The 17109-nt window shown below is 35.0% G+C and overlaps 1 protein-coding gene across 2 annotated transcripts in view; it reads right to left on the bottom strand.

The window, feature by feature from the left end:
* Positions 1-17109, bottom strand: part of LOC149792102 (KAT8 regulatory NSL complex subunit 1-like) — a 72672-nt gene that overhangs the window by 15522 nt on the left and 40041 nt on the right. For both annotated transcript variants that reach the window (XM_089970621.1, XM_089970622.1), the window contains exons 4-5: positions 10925-11022; positions 452-562 (exon numbers count right to left, since the gene is read on the bottom strand). In XM_089970621.1, coding sequence (XP_089826747.1) covers positions 452-562; positions 10925-11022 — 209 coding nt within the window. The remainder of the gene's footprint in view (positions 1-451; positions 563-10924; positions 11023-17109) is intronic.

The raw sequence follows: 17109 nt of genomic DNA on the forward strand, positions 1-17109 counted from the left end.
AGTAAGAGAGTAAGACTCTTAAAATCGAAATGTTTAGATGCTCTTTGCATGCCATCCCTGTACTAGATCCTGGTGCATGTGCATGCAGGTTTAACATGTCAATACCCAAGTAATTTAGGAGCAACAATAACTTTGTGCTGGCAGTCTGAAAGACAATGGACAAAAGGCCATCCTACAACCTCGTCTGGTCTATGACCAGTAAAGATAAAAACTAAGATTACAAAAACATTCATAATTCAAACATTTGAGACATAATTAGAGAAATTTTTGACATTCATTAAACTGACAAAAATGGCTGAAAGATTCCCCAAGATGCATAAATGACCAAAGTACAATACAAATGGAAGCCCGATTTGTATGTCACGCCTATGCATCAGAGGCAAGTCAATTAATGATACAACTATTTAATTTTAAATATTTAACAGGCATTATCTTCAGTTTTCATTATTACCAATGGCAAGCTGAGCTGCTCTCCTGCGCTTCAGTTCTTTTCTACGTAGTCGTGATTCAGCTGACACCTTCTTAGGTGTGGGAACTTTCTTCTCATACTTGTTACGTAGTTCTGTAAAAAAAAAAAAAAAAAGCGAATGTGCATCAATTAAAGAGCTAATAAAAATGCATCTGAGTGTGTGTGTGTGTGCATCACAACCACAGTGCATAGTTATGTCACTGATCACAAGACTATACCAGACTGAAGGATGAATAGACAGTTGGCTGAGGATTCCATATACACCCACCACAAGACTATGCCAGACTGATGGACAGTTGGACAAGGATCCCATAACCACCCACCTCTACATAACACAAAATATTCATACAGGTTTTCATTTTTATCAGCATACATGTTTTTGCAACAGCAACTTCCCAAAACAGACTTAAGCATCAAACGAGTTCAAAATACCATTAACTAATTTGACATGTCAGACATTACACACAAGGTATCCATAATTATGACAATCAACTTTGGGGTCATTATGTTTTCCCAATTGTTTAAATTAAAGCCACAAGAGAAGAGACCCATGAGAGCTTATCTTCAGGACTTATCTAAGTCCCATAACTGAATTGCATCAGGGTTTGCATCATAGATGTTACATCACTCCCTCAAACCTGCACTGTAGCCATGTTGTGTGATGGTATCTCAGCACATATTGGACCTTACGATCATTATGATTAGCACAGGACTCAATTTTTTTAAAAGTAAGAGTCCTTTGAAGGGACTACTGGCCAAAAAGAATTTCCCGAAATTAGAGACAAGACCTTTGCGCTCTTATAACTTCAGAGTGTTGAAGCCATCTAAGACATTTCTGCAGTAAGATTTTCCAATTAGCTTCTGTTATGAACATGTTGGATGTCAGATTGGATAACGTAACAAGCTGCTGATGAATTGAGGCCATTCTGATCACAACACAAAGACTTTCTCATTCACATGCTTTACTTCAAACAATAAATATCAGCAACACCAACATTAAATTCACACAATCAGTACGAAACCTAGGTGTTACTCTGGACAGTACTCTCACATTGCACCAACATATCATGAGACCGCATATCTTGAGCTGAGACGCATCAGCTCAATATTCGTAAATATCTTTCAGTTGATGCCACTAAAACACTTGTGTCTTCATTAGTACTTTCAAGACTGGACTATTGTAACTCAATTCAGTCAGGTTCATCTCAATATCTACTCAAGAAACGTCAAGAAGTTCAAAACACAGTTGCTCGGATTATACTTAAGAGTACCACGATCAGAGCACACCTCCCCGCTGCTCTGTACCCTACACTGGCTATCCATTCGATACAGAATCAAATACAAAATTTGTTCTCTGTGCTACGTTTCACTGTCGGACTCTAGCCCAACATACCTATCCAACCTCACCCAAGTGTACACACCAGCAAGATACTTACACTCCTCTTCTGACAATCATATATTCATTATTCCCACTATGAAAACAAAGTCATATGGACAGCGTTCTTTTGCATACCAGGGCCCAGCAATGTGGAATGAATTGGTCACTGAACTTAGACACAAAAACACAGTGATCCCATTCAAGAGTGCTCTTAGAACTCACTTATTTCGACTGCAAGAACAAACTTAAAGACCTAATGTTTCCTAGCTGAAATATTATCAGCATGTTTTTTTTTATTTTTTAATGTTTTTTGCTAATTTCATGGTGTTTGTTTTTGTAATAATATTATTATGTTTTTTATCTTATAGGTGTTGTCTAATGTTGTAAAGCGCTTAGAGTTTCTAAAGATTAGGCGCTATACAAAGTCCTCATTATTATTATTATTATTGGCATCATTTTCATTAAGTATAACAAGACACTGAAGAAGTTTTCTGGTGGAATGTACATGATGATGACAACTTTCTGTTTTCGAGGAGTATTGACCAGATTTTCAAGACGTCTGCCACAGTGACCATGTTGGATTTTAAACTGGGACCATCGCAAGATATATATTGTCAATTACAAGTTAAATTTTACGCATGAAACAAAAAATGCTTTCCAAAAACTTTAGGAATATGAACCCTTCCAAATAAATCTAAACACACATCACCATACTACACAATGAAAGTTAGGTAATGAACTTACAATTCTTTATAAAATAAAATGTCAGTAAAAATAACAAAACCTGAAAACAGAACCATTCAAAAAAGTACCAACAATATAACTATGGCTACTGATGATAAGCATCATTTTCATTTGTTTCAATATTTCCTAGAACAGCAAGGTTATACAATGTCATGGCATTCAAATGCATTGCCTAAATGTGATTGCCAATTACCAGTCCAGCTTGATCATCTTTCTGGTCACAATGCCATAACCAAAGGGATAAACTGCTTACAAGAAATCTTGCTGATACAACCACCTGTTCAGGAGAAACAGCAATAATGAAATTTTCAAGATCATCACTGTTGCAGCTATAAGGGATACAAGGAAGGCACCATTTTCATTCATTTCACTATCTGTTCAGTAAGAATAGCTGTAAAAAGATTTTCAAATGTCTGTCATGGCGGTTATGTTGGACATCAAACCTACACATTTTTTATTTCGAACCTAGTCAACATTGACAGAATTATTTCAGTAAAGACCCTGTCAATATGACTCTCTTTAGCAAAATTGACAAAACTTTCAACACTGCCACTGTGGCAGCCATATTTGAGGGATATGACAGAGTACATTGGGACATATAGAAGCTATGTTGGGGTTTGGGCTGAGACAAGGAAGTCCCAGTCAAGGGTTTATATTATTTGTCTCCGCACGAGGCTTGCCCGAGTGGGGAGACATATAATAAAAACCTGCGACTGGGATTTCCTTGTCTCGGTCCAAATCCTAACGTAGATTATTTTTCTCACCGAATATTTTCCTTTAAAGTAAAAAGAATTCTGCACTATTGTTCACATCCAATGTTTACATGCGGCGCAATAATATAAATATGTTAATGAGGACTGTGGTGTGGCCGTTGCGTCCAAAGTACACAGTTTATATGCGTGAGCAAAAAAACGTAAAATGTGGCATAATAATGAGGTACTATCACATTTAATATATGGATGTTATATGAAATTGACAATAAATAATATTTATTACAAGAAACTGTTTTAGTTTCATCAGTTCCAATTTTGAAAACTTATCTTGTAAATAATAAAACGATATTGGCTACTCAGCTCTACTATACTATAGTTATGCTTAGAACAAGCTGTAACGAAGAGTAACATCTTTCTTTAGATTATTCATGGGTAATTAGACATCTGCGTCACTATCGTATATAACTATTCTTTTCTTTGGAGGAGGTGAAACTGTGTGAGATCCTTGTATTGTCCTTAATATTGATTGTAAAATTAACCCCGTGTATAATAGACCCTCCAAAAACAGACTCAAGCGGATAACCATGTGCTAAACTTTCAAGTTCACTGATTCTTTGAACATTTATTTTTCTGTCCTGGAAATATGGCAAGTGTTACAATGAAATTTGCTTATCGGTTAATATACTGACAGATAAATTATTCCTTCTGGCTAGTAAGTGTATTATTTGTCATTAAATATTGAAGGTATATTTTTGATTCAACCAGGGCACAGTGGAGATGCTTAACAAAATTAGAAAAAAGCATGTTTTATATAACACTTTTCTGGCTGTTACTAAGTTTTCCGAAGTTGTTAATTGTTGTTGTTGTTGTATGGTTTAATGCATTTTTCAGCACACGATAGGCTATACATGGCGGCCAGTATTAATGGTGGAGGAAGAACCCGGAAAAACCTCGGAAAGAACCACCAACCCACAAGAAGAGTTGTTAATTGAGTAGGAAGGCTATGAAGTGTACAGGTCTATAGTATATATGCATGGATAAGTGTTTTCTGTTATATTGTTCATTTCACACAGCATTGAGAATTCTATCCTATCTGTAGCACAGTTATTTTCAGGTCAGCATCAATAAATGTAGCTAACAGTATATAATTTGTTTCACATGAAGTATTTAAAACTAGTTAGGTAGCTTTAGCTACATTTAATGACACCGATTTAAAAATGTATTGAGCTAGGCCTGCATATGGGATAAAACTGACTATGCTGTGTGGAACGAACAAGCATAATACCAAAAAGCTCGACATCATATGCGTTTGTGTTTGTCTCTCTCTCTCTCAATTGTTTTGTATGGTGTGTTCTCAAAGATGGATTTAACTGAAGTTACTATGTTTTCGTTATTTATTTGTTGCTGTTGTTTGATTTTAGTACAACTACGTCAGGCACACCAGAAGACAACAAGGGTTTCTTTTTTAAAGTAGTTCTGAGTGCGTGGACACCTTGACTGAGATGACTGGTCTCAGATGACTAGACTGAGACAAGAAAAGTAAGGTTAGCAAAACAAGTAGATTTCTCAGTCGCATGGGTGAGAAAAATGCATCTATAAAGTTTCATGGCAGTCATGTTGTTGATTGGGATTAAGCCTGCATGGATAATTTGAGGTATGTTTACACAGGGTTCATATGAATTCTGTATAATAAATTCAACGACTTTTCCCAAACTTTCAAAGACCACAAACAAATTTCCAAGATCTATTTTTGTATACATATTATACGAGAAAACAAAAAATGCAAAATACTATAATATTGTTTAATGATGAAATTCAAACTATAATTAATCAAAAGAAAGAAATCAGGAAAATTCTACTACATCCAAATCCAACAACCTTGGACAATTTTATGTGTGATTATGGAAAGAAATTAAAAAGTTTTGGTTTATTACTTTTAAAGACCCCAGGATAATCTGCTCAATTTTCCCAAACTTTCAAGGCCATGTAAATGCTACCCCATTTTTCCCAAACTGTCAAAGACCTTCAAAGACCGTAAGAACCCTGTTTTATAAGAATTTAAGAGTTCTGACAACAGATCAATATAAATAAATATTAATTCCAACTTTCAAATATAATTTACAGTATCATTTCTCATTCTTTCTTTCATTCTCAATAATAAAAAGTCTGAATACGTTACTCTTTTAACTTGCTTCACAATATCCATAGTTATCTCGCAGCATATCGATCTAAGGCATTAAAAATGCAAAGTAAAGAGATGGATCCCAAAGCAGATACGTGCTATCAGATCAACACCATTTTCTTTAGAAGTCAGATCACTGCCATTTTCATTTGGAACCGACTAGAGATCACAATAAATCTCCTGTTGAAAAACAAACCACAATACAACTTTCTATTTATGAGCAGTAGCCACATCAAGATTTTCACGATGGCTCCCATAGTTGCCAAACTGGATATCAGAGCTGCAGTTCTCCACAAATACGTTGTTTTTTTTAAAAAATACAGTCTAACAAATGAAAGTTTCTCTGAGAATCTGGTTTTATATAAAAAAAATTGTTTCAGAATGCATTTTTTCTTATTTTGTTCTAAACCAATTCAAGCAAAGACTTTTCAAGTTTTAATAACATTTGTCAAATCATGTTTAGAGGTAAATACATTTGGGCTATCTGTGCATGTTTAGTGTATGCATTTTAAATAGATTGTAACTACAATCAGCAGACAAACAATTATCCTTGCCGGTACAGAGGGTAGCAGCCCTTACGCTTTCTGTTGAATTTAAATTTAAAATAAAATTTTCCATTGTCCCATGAGACTAATTCCATTATACAGATTTTAGTCTGTAGCGAAATCTACTACTTTCTGGCCAACAGGCTATTGTTAGTTTCAATCCCTGAAAATCTCTACATCAACCCATTTTCAGATTCCTGGATCAAAGTTTGACAATTATCTAAATAATTTTAATTTAAAATAACACTACTCTATAATTTTGCCAGTTTAATTTTTTTTTTAAATAATCTTTAGTTTAGGTATTTTAATTTTAAATAACCTTATTCTATAGTTTTGGTATTTTTCAAAAGTTGTTTTATAGTTTATTTTATTTTAAATATTATTTTTTTCTGTATCTTAATTTAAAATAACATTATGTAAGTTTAGTATTTTATTTTTTATGAATGCAATCACTTTTCACATTCACAAATAAGGTCTTTTCTTTGAAATTTAATGTTAACGACATGCCTTCCAGCAAAAAATGCAAATGCAATTGTTTTCTCAATTTTTTCTTCTTTCATCACTGTTTTTGTTTTCTCTACTAAATAGTCATAAATCTGTTGGAAATTAATTTCTAATTAGATCTCCAGTCAAATGAGCATTTTCCGGGAGCAAAATGAGACTGTAAAATGATGGATGTCAACATCACACTTACACCTATTATTTTAACTGTGAGGCACCCTTTTTCCTGCAAATTTAGGACACAGACACTACCACTGTTCTGAATAAACATTTCCTTAATCAAATGATGGTTAAACATTGTAAACTTCTCATGTTCTGATGTTTTAATTGTAAATCTTCAGCAGTGAGCACCTCGTTTCGAATTGCAAGATTTTGCAATATAACCCAAGAGCATTATAATGCTATTTCAGGCATTGTGAGACTGGTCCATTAAAAACAAGTTGACATAATGAAAAGTCTTTCAGTGAAATCCTTTAGTTTACAAATCTCAGAGCAGGCGCTGTTAATAGATTTTCAAGATGGCCAGTGTGGCAGCAATATTTATGTCCAAGTGCCACCATTTTCATGTAGGATTAAGTAGATCACTGGATGAATGTGCAAAGAAAATTTCATGGCAGTAATTTAAGCAGTTTAGCAGTGATAACAAAATTGTGCTAACAGATTAGCAACAGACAGGACAATCAAGTCCAGTAGAGCTAATTAAAATAAATGAAAGCAAAAGCTTAAGCGCTTTTCCAGTACAAAAAATACATCGGACCCATGGAAGGCACATTAAATTTAAATCAGTCACTCATTAATACAATTTTGAATTTAATATTATTTTGATGTGAACTCTTTTTAATTGTCAGATTATCCTGTCATTGTATTGAAAAACCTGTCTTTTCTGGGTACATGTTTAAATGCAACAGCCTTTAACCAAAACGTGTCCCACTCACAACTGTTGACCCCAAGGTCTCACCTAGGGAAAAGATTTGGACAGCGAGACAGATAGTTATGTGACATTAATATTTTAAATTATCAGGTTGATCTGGCTATGGGTTAATGAGCTAAAAATGCAGGGTACTAAAGCTGTCCAAACACATCCCACATGGATGAACCAAATGCTTGACTGGAGCATAAAAACACCAGAGAGTTTGCTTTTTCTGCATAAACGAATTTCATCTGTTTTGCAATGAAAAATGAACAACTCTGTACACACTACACTAATCCCTTGACAGTAGTTTTTAAAGCCTAAGGGGAATAACTAGGTGAAACTTATGTTTCCTTTGATAAATCCTAATTAGAGTTATGCCCCTTACTACACTGACAGATATACCCTGTGCTCCGATTTCCCCCACCAATTATATATTTTTTTAAATTCGCTACAGCAAAAGAGTTCATTACAGAATTAAATTACAGACAAGAATCTTGTGCTGACCTGTATCTGGTTGATAATCTAGTTTTATGAGAATTATGAAACAATCCAGACATGCCAACCCTGACAAGTCCGTCTCAGTAAGGCAGTTGATTTTTTTCCACAAGATTGACCAGTTTTCAGTAAGGTGCAACAATATATCAATAACTACTATTGTAAACATGGAAAACAAAACTAAAAGTCTGACGCATCAACAATAAACATTATGTTCAACTGAAAAGTTTGAAAAAGTGCATGTCGACTTTATTTACCATTAGTACAGTTGCACAAACTTGAGTTTCGAACCCTATGCAACTCAATGACTTGTTGCTATCTCTCAACATGACATAATTCTTGGATATTCTTTTTCCAATTTCACATGACGACGGCAATCATATCTCCCGCCCCAGACAGACTCAAATTGGCACATGATGTCCAATAAACGTAATTGTGTCCTTTCCAGCTTTTATTCGCAAGAATTTGAATACTCATTTTTATTCTTCTGTCTTAATTTTTAACACTTTTTAGAAGCTTTCTTTCTTCTTTTGTCTTAGACATGCACAGCTTTCTGGATGCCATTTCACATTTTAAAAAAAATAATCAACAGTTTAATTATGCAGATGCTTTGCATGAATAAATAGGTGCAGTTTAAAGCATCTGGGGTGCTGCTGTAAAATTAGTCTGGTTCCCTGACTTATTTCACAAATCCTAATATGAAACCTGGATCCATCTAAAACACGGATGAACCAATTATCCGATTTTTCGGCAACTATAATTTTTCGGTAGTTTTTGCCGCATGTCCGTATTTTAATGGTTATCTTTTGTAAGACTTACGGCAAAATTGTAAGAGTTGGCAGGACAGACAATCCCTCCCTCTCTAACATCAGATGCAAAAGATAGTGTAGCCCTACAAAAGCTCCTATGGCATGTAGTCTTTTATCCATTCTTCACGTCAAATACCAATTCAAATAATATCTGACAAATTTAATGGCCCGGGAAAGAAAGACTTGGTCTGCATTATTATTTACCATTCAATCACTATTACATGTTAAATGAGTTTCCTTATCACATTAACCCCATACAACGACTTTATGGGGCAGGAGGTAGTAGCCTACTGCCAAGCTCTGTAGCGTCATGGTCATGCATGATACGCTAAAGTGGGTGGTATTATAGTAAGGTAGACAGATGTAGCTCTACAATGATACCAAATAATCTGGAATATCTAGTTGCACTACAAAATACAGATAGAAAAACCTAATTTTTTGGACCCGACTTTTATTTAACCCAAAATTCACCTGTGGTCAGAATCAGATTTTGTGTCCCGATTTTAGACTTTTTGGTCTCAGATTTAAGGCAAACCAGTATGAACTGCAAACAGACAGATGAGCCTTTGCAAAAAGTAGGATAAGATGGGCATTTGGAATAAAGAATGGTCTCCATATAAAAATAATGGCTCCATTTAGCAAAACAGAAAAAGAAAAAAGAACTCCTAACTTTTACACCTCACGCGCGAGTCAAATAGCCAATGAAAAACGATGTTTCTAACACAACTAGGTAGTGTGTTATTGAAAGATGACCGGGGATTTGGTGTTTTTGAGTCTATTCAGAAATAGCTTTCAAAATGTGTTTCCAACTCGATTTTCAGGTGAAGATGTCAAAAAGCTCTAGGGGTTAATGTGTTAAATGAGAATTTATTTTTGTTTTGAACATGGTTCTTTAACCTTCAGTCCAGATGTTATGATTGTGTCCTCCTTTAATATTTGCACAGGTAGAGAAAGATTTTTTGTTGTTGTTAATTTGTTGTCCAAGTCAGAGTTTATTAATTTTAAATCATAAATGATTAAAATGACTATACTCTCCATGTTTCTACTAAAATTCACATGTACAGGTGTAACTAAATGTAGGTACTTATTACAACTCTGCATGGAAAGAAATTTAAGAATCAACTGTTCTTTGATATAAAATTGATACGGCTTTTGTTTGTTCAAAGTGCATGCAATCCACAACATTGGTAACCACATAATGGAGAACTTGCACCAAAACATCAGCACGAGTTTTACACAAAACCTCAACATAAAAATGTATACAAAAGCTCAAAACCAATTTATTCCATCTCAATGAAATAAAGAGCTTCAATCAAAACCATAATAAATATATTACCCAAGGTCATTGGGGCAACTGAGTGTGCTGTAAAATGAATTGTCTAGACTTTGTACTGATTAATACCACATTTGATGAGACTGTATCAAAGGGTTAGCTGATAGTACTATGCCCCCAACCCTACTGTAAAAGTGGCAACGGAGTACATCTTAGAATGATTTGCCTTAGCTTCACGATTCACACCAATTAATAGCCAATGATAGCATTTGGAAAGTCTACGCAAAATAGGAAACTGAATCAAATTCTTAATTGCTGAGGACACTACAGCCATTAAAAAAGTGACCACATATTGCTTCCCACACGTGGGTTCCAAATATGTTGACAACTCTTAAAATACTGATCAGCTCAATCACATTTTTTACAGGCACAACGTCTAGTCATGAAACAACTTATTAAGTCTGGAAAATGGACTGACAACACAACTCTTAAATACCCTCCTCCCTTTGTATGTGGCAAAGGAGGTGGATAGGTGTGGTTGCAAAGGGCGGGGGGGGGGGGGGGACAAGAAGCTTGGTATTTGTCATTTCATTTTATTTGTTGCAATAATCTGCTTTCCTACTTATGCAATGTCTGCAATGTAAAAGATCTAACTACAATTCAGTTTAGGATAACTCAAAACTTATTCCAACAGATTCTTTTGAAAAAAGCAAGCATAATGCACTAATACAATAATTAGTCCAACATATTTTATATACAGCAAGGATCCTGCACCAATTCAATAATTATTCTGACAGATTCTACAACAAGCAAGGATAATGTACTATTTCAACAGTCATTCCAACTGATTCTAAATAATGTAATTTGATTTTTCTTTCTTTTTTCTTTGATGATGAACATACTTGCTGATGTTAGTAGAACTGCAGCTGCACTTTTGGTCAATTTTTTGCTGGTCTTTCGCCCTGAGCCCTTGAAAAGTGGGGAGAACAATTTCTGCTTCCTGAAAAAGATATTTTCTAATCAGTATGACAGAAAACTATTTTTAATCTTGAACTTCAAATTTTTTAGCATTTAGAAAATAGTGGCTATCTGGGCTTAAAGTAGCTAACAAACTTTTTTCACAGTACCTTTCTCAGCATCATCACATTGGTACTATCACTTCCAGTTTCGTACAAGTCAGGTTCTTAGTTATTCACTGTACAATTTTCGAAGTGATGCAGAGACAGATTTATATTGCCATTTTGAATCACAGGTTGGATTAACTTTGGAAATATACGGGGTGTCTTCATTAGGCCCAACTCTACTACTTTTTATGTGATTCATATCCCCCGATATCCAATTTCTGAAAATGAGCAAAACATTACCAAGATGAATATTACACTCAATAAGTAATCTAAGCACTTGCCCTGTGTTTTTCATAGGGTAATGATAATGATGCTAATAATGTGGAACACAGACTAAGTCCGAAAATATTTGTCCACATTGGATGATATATAGATCGCTTACTTTTGACACTAACTTTCAGCCCCGGTAGCAAAATTAAAATTTGGTTGGGCAAAGTCACTACTTGATACAACGGATTTATAATTTTGCTAAATGAGCCTTCTATTGAAATTTGCACATGTAACTTTACCATCTTCAAAATCTAGCAATGGTCAATGTCTCAAATTACAATACATTTTGCTGGTATCAACTGTTGTGGACTGGTGAAAAAATTTAAATTTCAAAACTGATATCCAAGGGGAAAAAAGCAAAGTGACGATACAGTACCCCTTCATAATGCTATCCAAAAGAAGCCAAAGTATCTCACCATATGAGACTATCTCATGATAAAGTAGTGTCCTTTACTCCTTCATTACAATGCTGTAAACAAGAATAAGGAATATACTGCTTTATGTTATGACCACATTATAATTAAGTACATTATATATAATTCCTTCATTATAATGCTGCCTTGGAAGACTGTGTACTGCCTTGTAGCGGGCACACTGTAACAAAGTACATAATGGAATATTCAATACGATGGTGTAAATCGGAGACACTACATCGTCTCAGTGGCCATGTAATGACATTATATAGTACTACCTCATTATAATGATGTCAATCGAAGACACTGTACTGCTTCACAGTGGCCATGTAATGAAACACATATTGTACTACCTCATTATAATGATGTAAATCAGAGACAAAACTGCCTCAGTGGCCATGTAATGAAACATTATATAGTACTACCTCATTTTACTGATGTAAATCAGAGACAAAACTGCCTCAGTGGCCGTGTAATGAAACATTATATAGTACTACCTCATTTTAATGATGTAAATCAGAGACAAAACTGCCTCAGTGGCCATGTAATGAAACATTATATAGTACTACCTCATTTTAACGATGTAAATCAGAGACAAAATTGCCTCAGTGGCCTTGTAATGAAACATTATATAGTACTACCTCATTTTAACTATGTAAATCAGAGACAAAATTGCATTAGTGGCCGTGTAATGAAGCTCATTTGGTAGTACTTCCTCATATTGCTATCCATGGAAAACAGCATACTGACTTGCAGTGAGCAGATATTAACAAAGTACATTATGTATTACTTCCTCATATTGCTATCCATGGAAAACAGCATATTGACTTGCAGTGAGCAGATATTAACAAAGTACATTATGTATTACTTCCTCATATTGCTATCCATGGAAAACAGCATACTGACTTGCAGTGAGCAGATATTAACAAAGTACTTTATGTATTACTTCCTCATTATAATGATGTCAGAGACATGTAATGAAACACATTATACAGTACTCCCTAAGCTGGTCTGCCTCTTAATAATGGTTGATTGTGATATTTGTATGGCCTATTGTAGTGGACTGTGCTATTTTCATAGTCAACTGTGGTAGATTTTACTAGATTGTGGTGCATTGTTGTGGACTGAGGCCAATATACTAGTTGATATTGTGATATTTTAAAACTCGATTGTAGAAGAATGGTTGATTGCAACATTTTCAAGGTTGATCATTGTGGATTGTAGTAGTTTGTGGTAGATTCTAGTAGACTGATCTCTCTCTCTCTCTATATATATATATCAGGATGAGAGTGTGTGTCTATATATATATATATATATACACACACACACACACTGATCAACTTGGGCATTTTTATGCTTGATTGTAGAAGACTGTGGTCGACTACAGTATTTTCATGATGGACTGTGGTAAATCTGGTTGCCAAGAGTGCACTGGAATTCACTGATGGGCAAAAAAGCTGTCAAAAGCTGTCCTCTAATCACACAAGGCAAGTTCCATACATATAGCAGTAAAATCAAAACAAAGTTGATTACTCTGAACCAGAGTAAATTGTGGCCTCATGGAACAAGAGTATCAGGAACTTTCAACTTTTCACAAGTCGTGCTGGTGAAACACAGTTGTCATTGTTTCAAGTTGATATTGATGAATACTAAATGTTGAATAATAAACTGAACTGGCTTCTGTTTGATTTGGGCAAGATTAGTTAAATAGGTAGGATCAGTAATTTAACAGGTAGGATCAGTAAAAATCTTCTTATAGTGATCCTTTGAGCAAGTAGGAAAAATTATTTAATTTCGAGCCCTGCAGTACATGCTAAAAAACTGCCATGGACTACACCACCTTACAGAGACTGTCTCAAAATGAACTAACAGGCCAAAAGTAACAAAGTGGTCTAAAGCATTCACCTTTAAAATCAAATCACATCTCACCTCTGTCCACTTGGGTTAAAGTCAGATCACATCTCACCTCCGTCCACATGGGTTAAAGTCAAATCACATCTCACCTCTGTCCACATGGGTTAAAGTCGGAGCTTGACCAACAGTTCTGTGAGAAAGCTTACCAGCAGCTTATCATGGGTAGGTGGTTATCAGTCTTCCTCCACCAAATATACTGGCTACTAGATCAAGCCTAACATAAAATGACTAAACCCAGCAAAAAAGTAACCATGTCTATACCTAAGTACATGATTAAGTACTTGTTCTAATGATGAAAATGGAAGCTGTAGAGTACATGACCTAACAGTGAGAATGTCTTATAATGAAATACATTATAAATACAATTATAATACCACTTAAATCGGATCTATGATTCAAAAAAGCCTTGTAACAGGAATTATTATAATGAAGGGTCTTACAGTGAAGTGCTGTACGATGTAAACCAACTCGAGTATCTAACAAAAACTAAACAGGATGGATATGTGGTTGGAATACAGATGGAAACGTATTTCTTAAAAAGAGTATACCAGGGCTGATTCAATAGCAAGATGTTGTGGACTATTCCTTGTTTCATTCACACCCTGTGATACTACAGCATGTGGTCATGTGCAAAAGTTCATGTTCATACTGGGATAAACAACATCATTATCAATCAAGTGAAACATATTCAGTGTGACTAATCAGCAGTGCTGTAAATGACATTGTTTTCTTGTGTATAATCAACCTTGTTATTTATGAGAAGATCATGCTTTGATTTCGATTGGAGTCGATGCAAGGAAAATAATGAATGGAACTCAAAAGAGACAAGTGTCCAATTAGTCTTTTTTTTCTTTATTACTTATACAGCAGATGTACTTCAAAGTGCACTATTACATCTGAAGCAAAATAATCAGACTAACTAAGGAGTGGTCTGTATTTACATATAAAGTCAACATATGTTATTAGGACTTTAGTAGCAGAAGTCGACAAATGGTGTGATCTTTTCTATTTACATAAAACAAGTCTACAGAATTAATATCCAAAAGGAGGATCATAAGGAAAACCTGAAGGAACATCCACGTGGAGGGATAGAACATAAGGCTACAAGTCCAAGGTAACTAATTCTATAGAGAGAGAGACAAAAGCCAGACTGGCATACAAAAATATCAAAATACAAGAAAATTTGGAGAGACAAATGTTCAGCCATACTGGTTTGATAATTATCAATGGCTTGAATGCATGAACTCTGAAAAGATGTTTTGCACTTGCAGCAAGCAAAATACCAAACTGGCACACATCTGAGGTGCAAAATTACAAATGGACACAGATCGGAAGTGCAAAATCCCAAAGGGACACATTGGAAGTTCAAAATCCCAAACTGGCATGGCTTGAAATGTAAAATTACAAAAAGGCAGGGATTGCAAGTGCAAAATCCCAAACTGCATGGATCAGAATTGCAAAATCCTAAACTGGCATGGACTGAAATGCAACCATTGCATTTTTGTCAAAGGAACTGGCAAATTCAAGTATTAATGAAGTCTCATTCCAGTTTTAGACCTAGTTAGCAGTAAAATATATGCATGACACCAGCCGACGTGCAGAAAATTCTGTAAGAATTACTCGCACTAAACTAGGAAATAACATTTTAAAAATCAAACATTGAGATCACAATAACTAAAAATGTAAATCCTTCTGAGCAATAAAGATCTTGTATATTATTTCTTTAAATTTTTTTTCTTATGGACTAAAATTCATTCACCGCTCCTAATCTTAGCAAGAGATCAAAATTTTGAGACAAGTAAATCAGAGTTTCAACACTTTTTGAAACCAAATTTTCCATGTCTTTTCCACATGATTCTTTTTCTGAATGAAATTCATCTTTTCAAGGTTCACTGAAAGGAATTTAAAAAAAAAAAACAAAAAAAAACCACCATCTTAAAAAATGTGCATTTTTATAATCAATAGCATTTCTATCTCTAGACTCCCTTATGACATCTGAGTCAGGCATGACCAAGCATTAACAACAGGATGTAGCGCTAGAAATCAAGTCTATTGCAATTCATATGAATTTACAAGCAACATTTTAATAAAAATGTAAACTTTATCTGCTAACACACAAGTTGTCTTTTAAAAAGAAAATTCTAACACGAATCGCTTAAAATTTAAATATCTGAATATAAAGCATCCAATTTCTTTCTTTTAACTGACCTGTACAGGTATCAAACTGTTTTCATGCAGTTCTCCTTCTGATGAATGAGTTGCAACAGATACTCAGTGGGGTCATCGCTTCACTCGACAATGTATATTTATCACACCACTACACTCTAATCCCAAAACAAAACATCAGCACTTGACTTTATATACAGAAAAGTGTTCTGAATCTGCTTTCTTAACAATGAATGTAACATTTTCATTTAGTTTCAAGGTCTGAATTGGGTCCCTATATAAAAAGTAAAGTCTACTTAATTTGTCACATGTTCTGGACTGACAATTTGGCAAAGTAATTGACAATTGACATGTGCTACATGTAAAGCAATATTAAGCATCACAGGTAGTTAAAGGTAGAAAATGCAGATATTCTCAGAAAGTGAATTGGCGTCTGTATGAGCAAGGGGCAAGCAAATAGCAGTTTTCCTTTGCCCAGAAGAGGATGGGTGGTTTTCCTGAACCCCTCTTTAACTCGGGTTGGTGTCTCTTTCAATGTGCACTGTCTATGGACTGTAGATTTAATGCAGCTCTGATCAGGGATGCACAGAACATGAGATTCTCCATTGAAAATTACCCCAACAGTTGTCCAATTTCTACATATTTAGCAAAGGCAGATAGTAAAATTCAATTACGGTGTGTTGGGGTATCAGTGGCTGCTATTTAACAATATTTAACTATGTTCCCATCGCAACCAGGCCAACTAGAATCCGACCTCCACAGCAGTAAATGGAGATCTGACAGGCATTGATAAAAGTTCATGATTAGGGACCTTGACACTCCCAGTCAACTTATTTTGAGTGTGCGATTTGGATTTTTTACGAAGCTTTAACAATTTTTCAGCCATATCACTATATCTGCATTGTGATAGTTTATAGTGACGTCTAGCATTGGGGCATCATGCCGCAGACATGTAGCATGATGTCCCACCAGTGATATCCTGACACCAGGCCGACTAGTCCCAACACTAACCTCTTAATGTTGAGCATCAAACAAGGCAGCTTTAAGTACCATTTTCTTCAGTCTTTGATATGACTCGACCGAGGATCAAATCCACGACCTCCTGTATCTGAGGCGCACGCTCTAACCACTAGGCCCTTATTTAGCCTTTCAGATAAAGTAATGTCAGGGAGTTATATTTAGTAAAGACATGTTCCAAAT

Source organism: Sinohyriopsis cumingii, chromosome 9 (assembly GCF_028554795.1).
Source record: "Sinohyriopsis cumingii isolate HCF-2022 chromosome 9, ASM2855479v2, whole genome shotgun sequence".
Taxonomy (NCBI): domain Eukaryota; kingdom Metazoa; phylum Mollusca; class Bivalvia; order Unionida; family Unionidae; genus Sinohyriopsis; species Sinohyriopsis cumingii.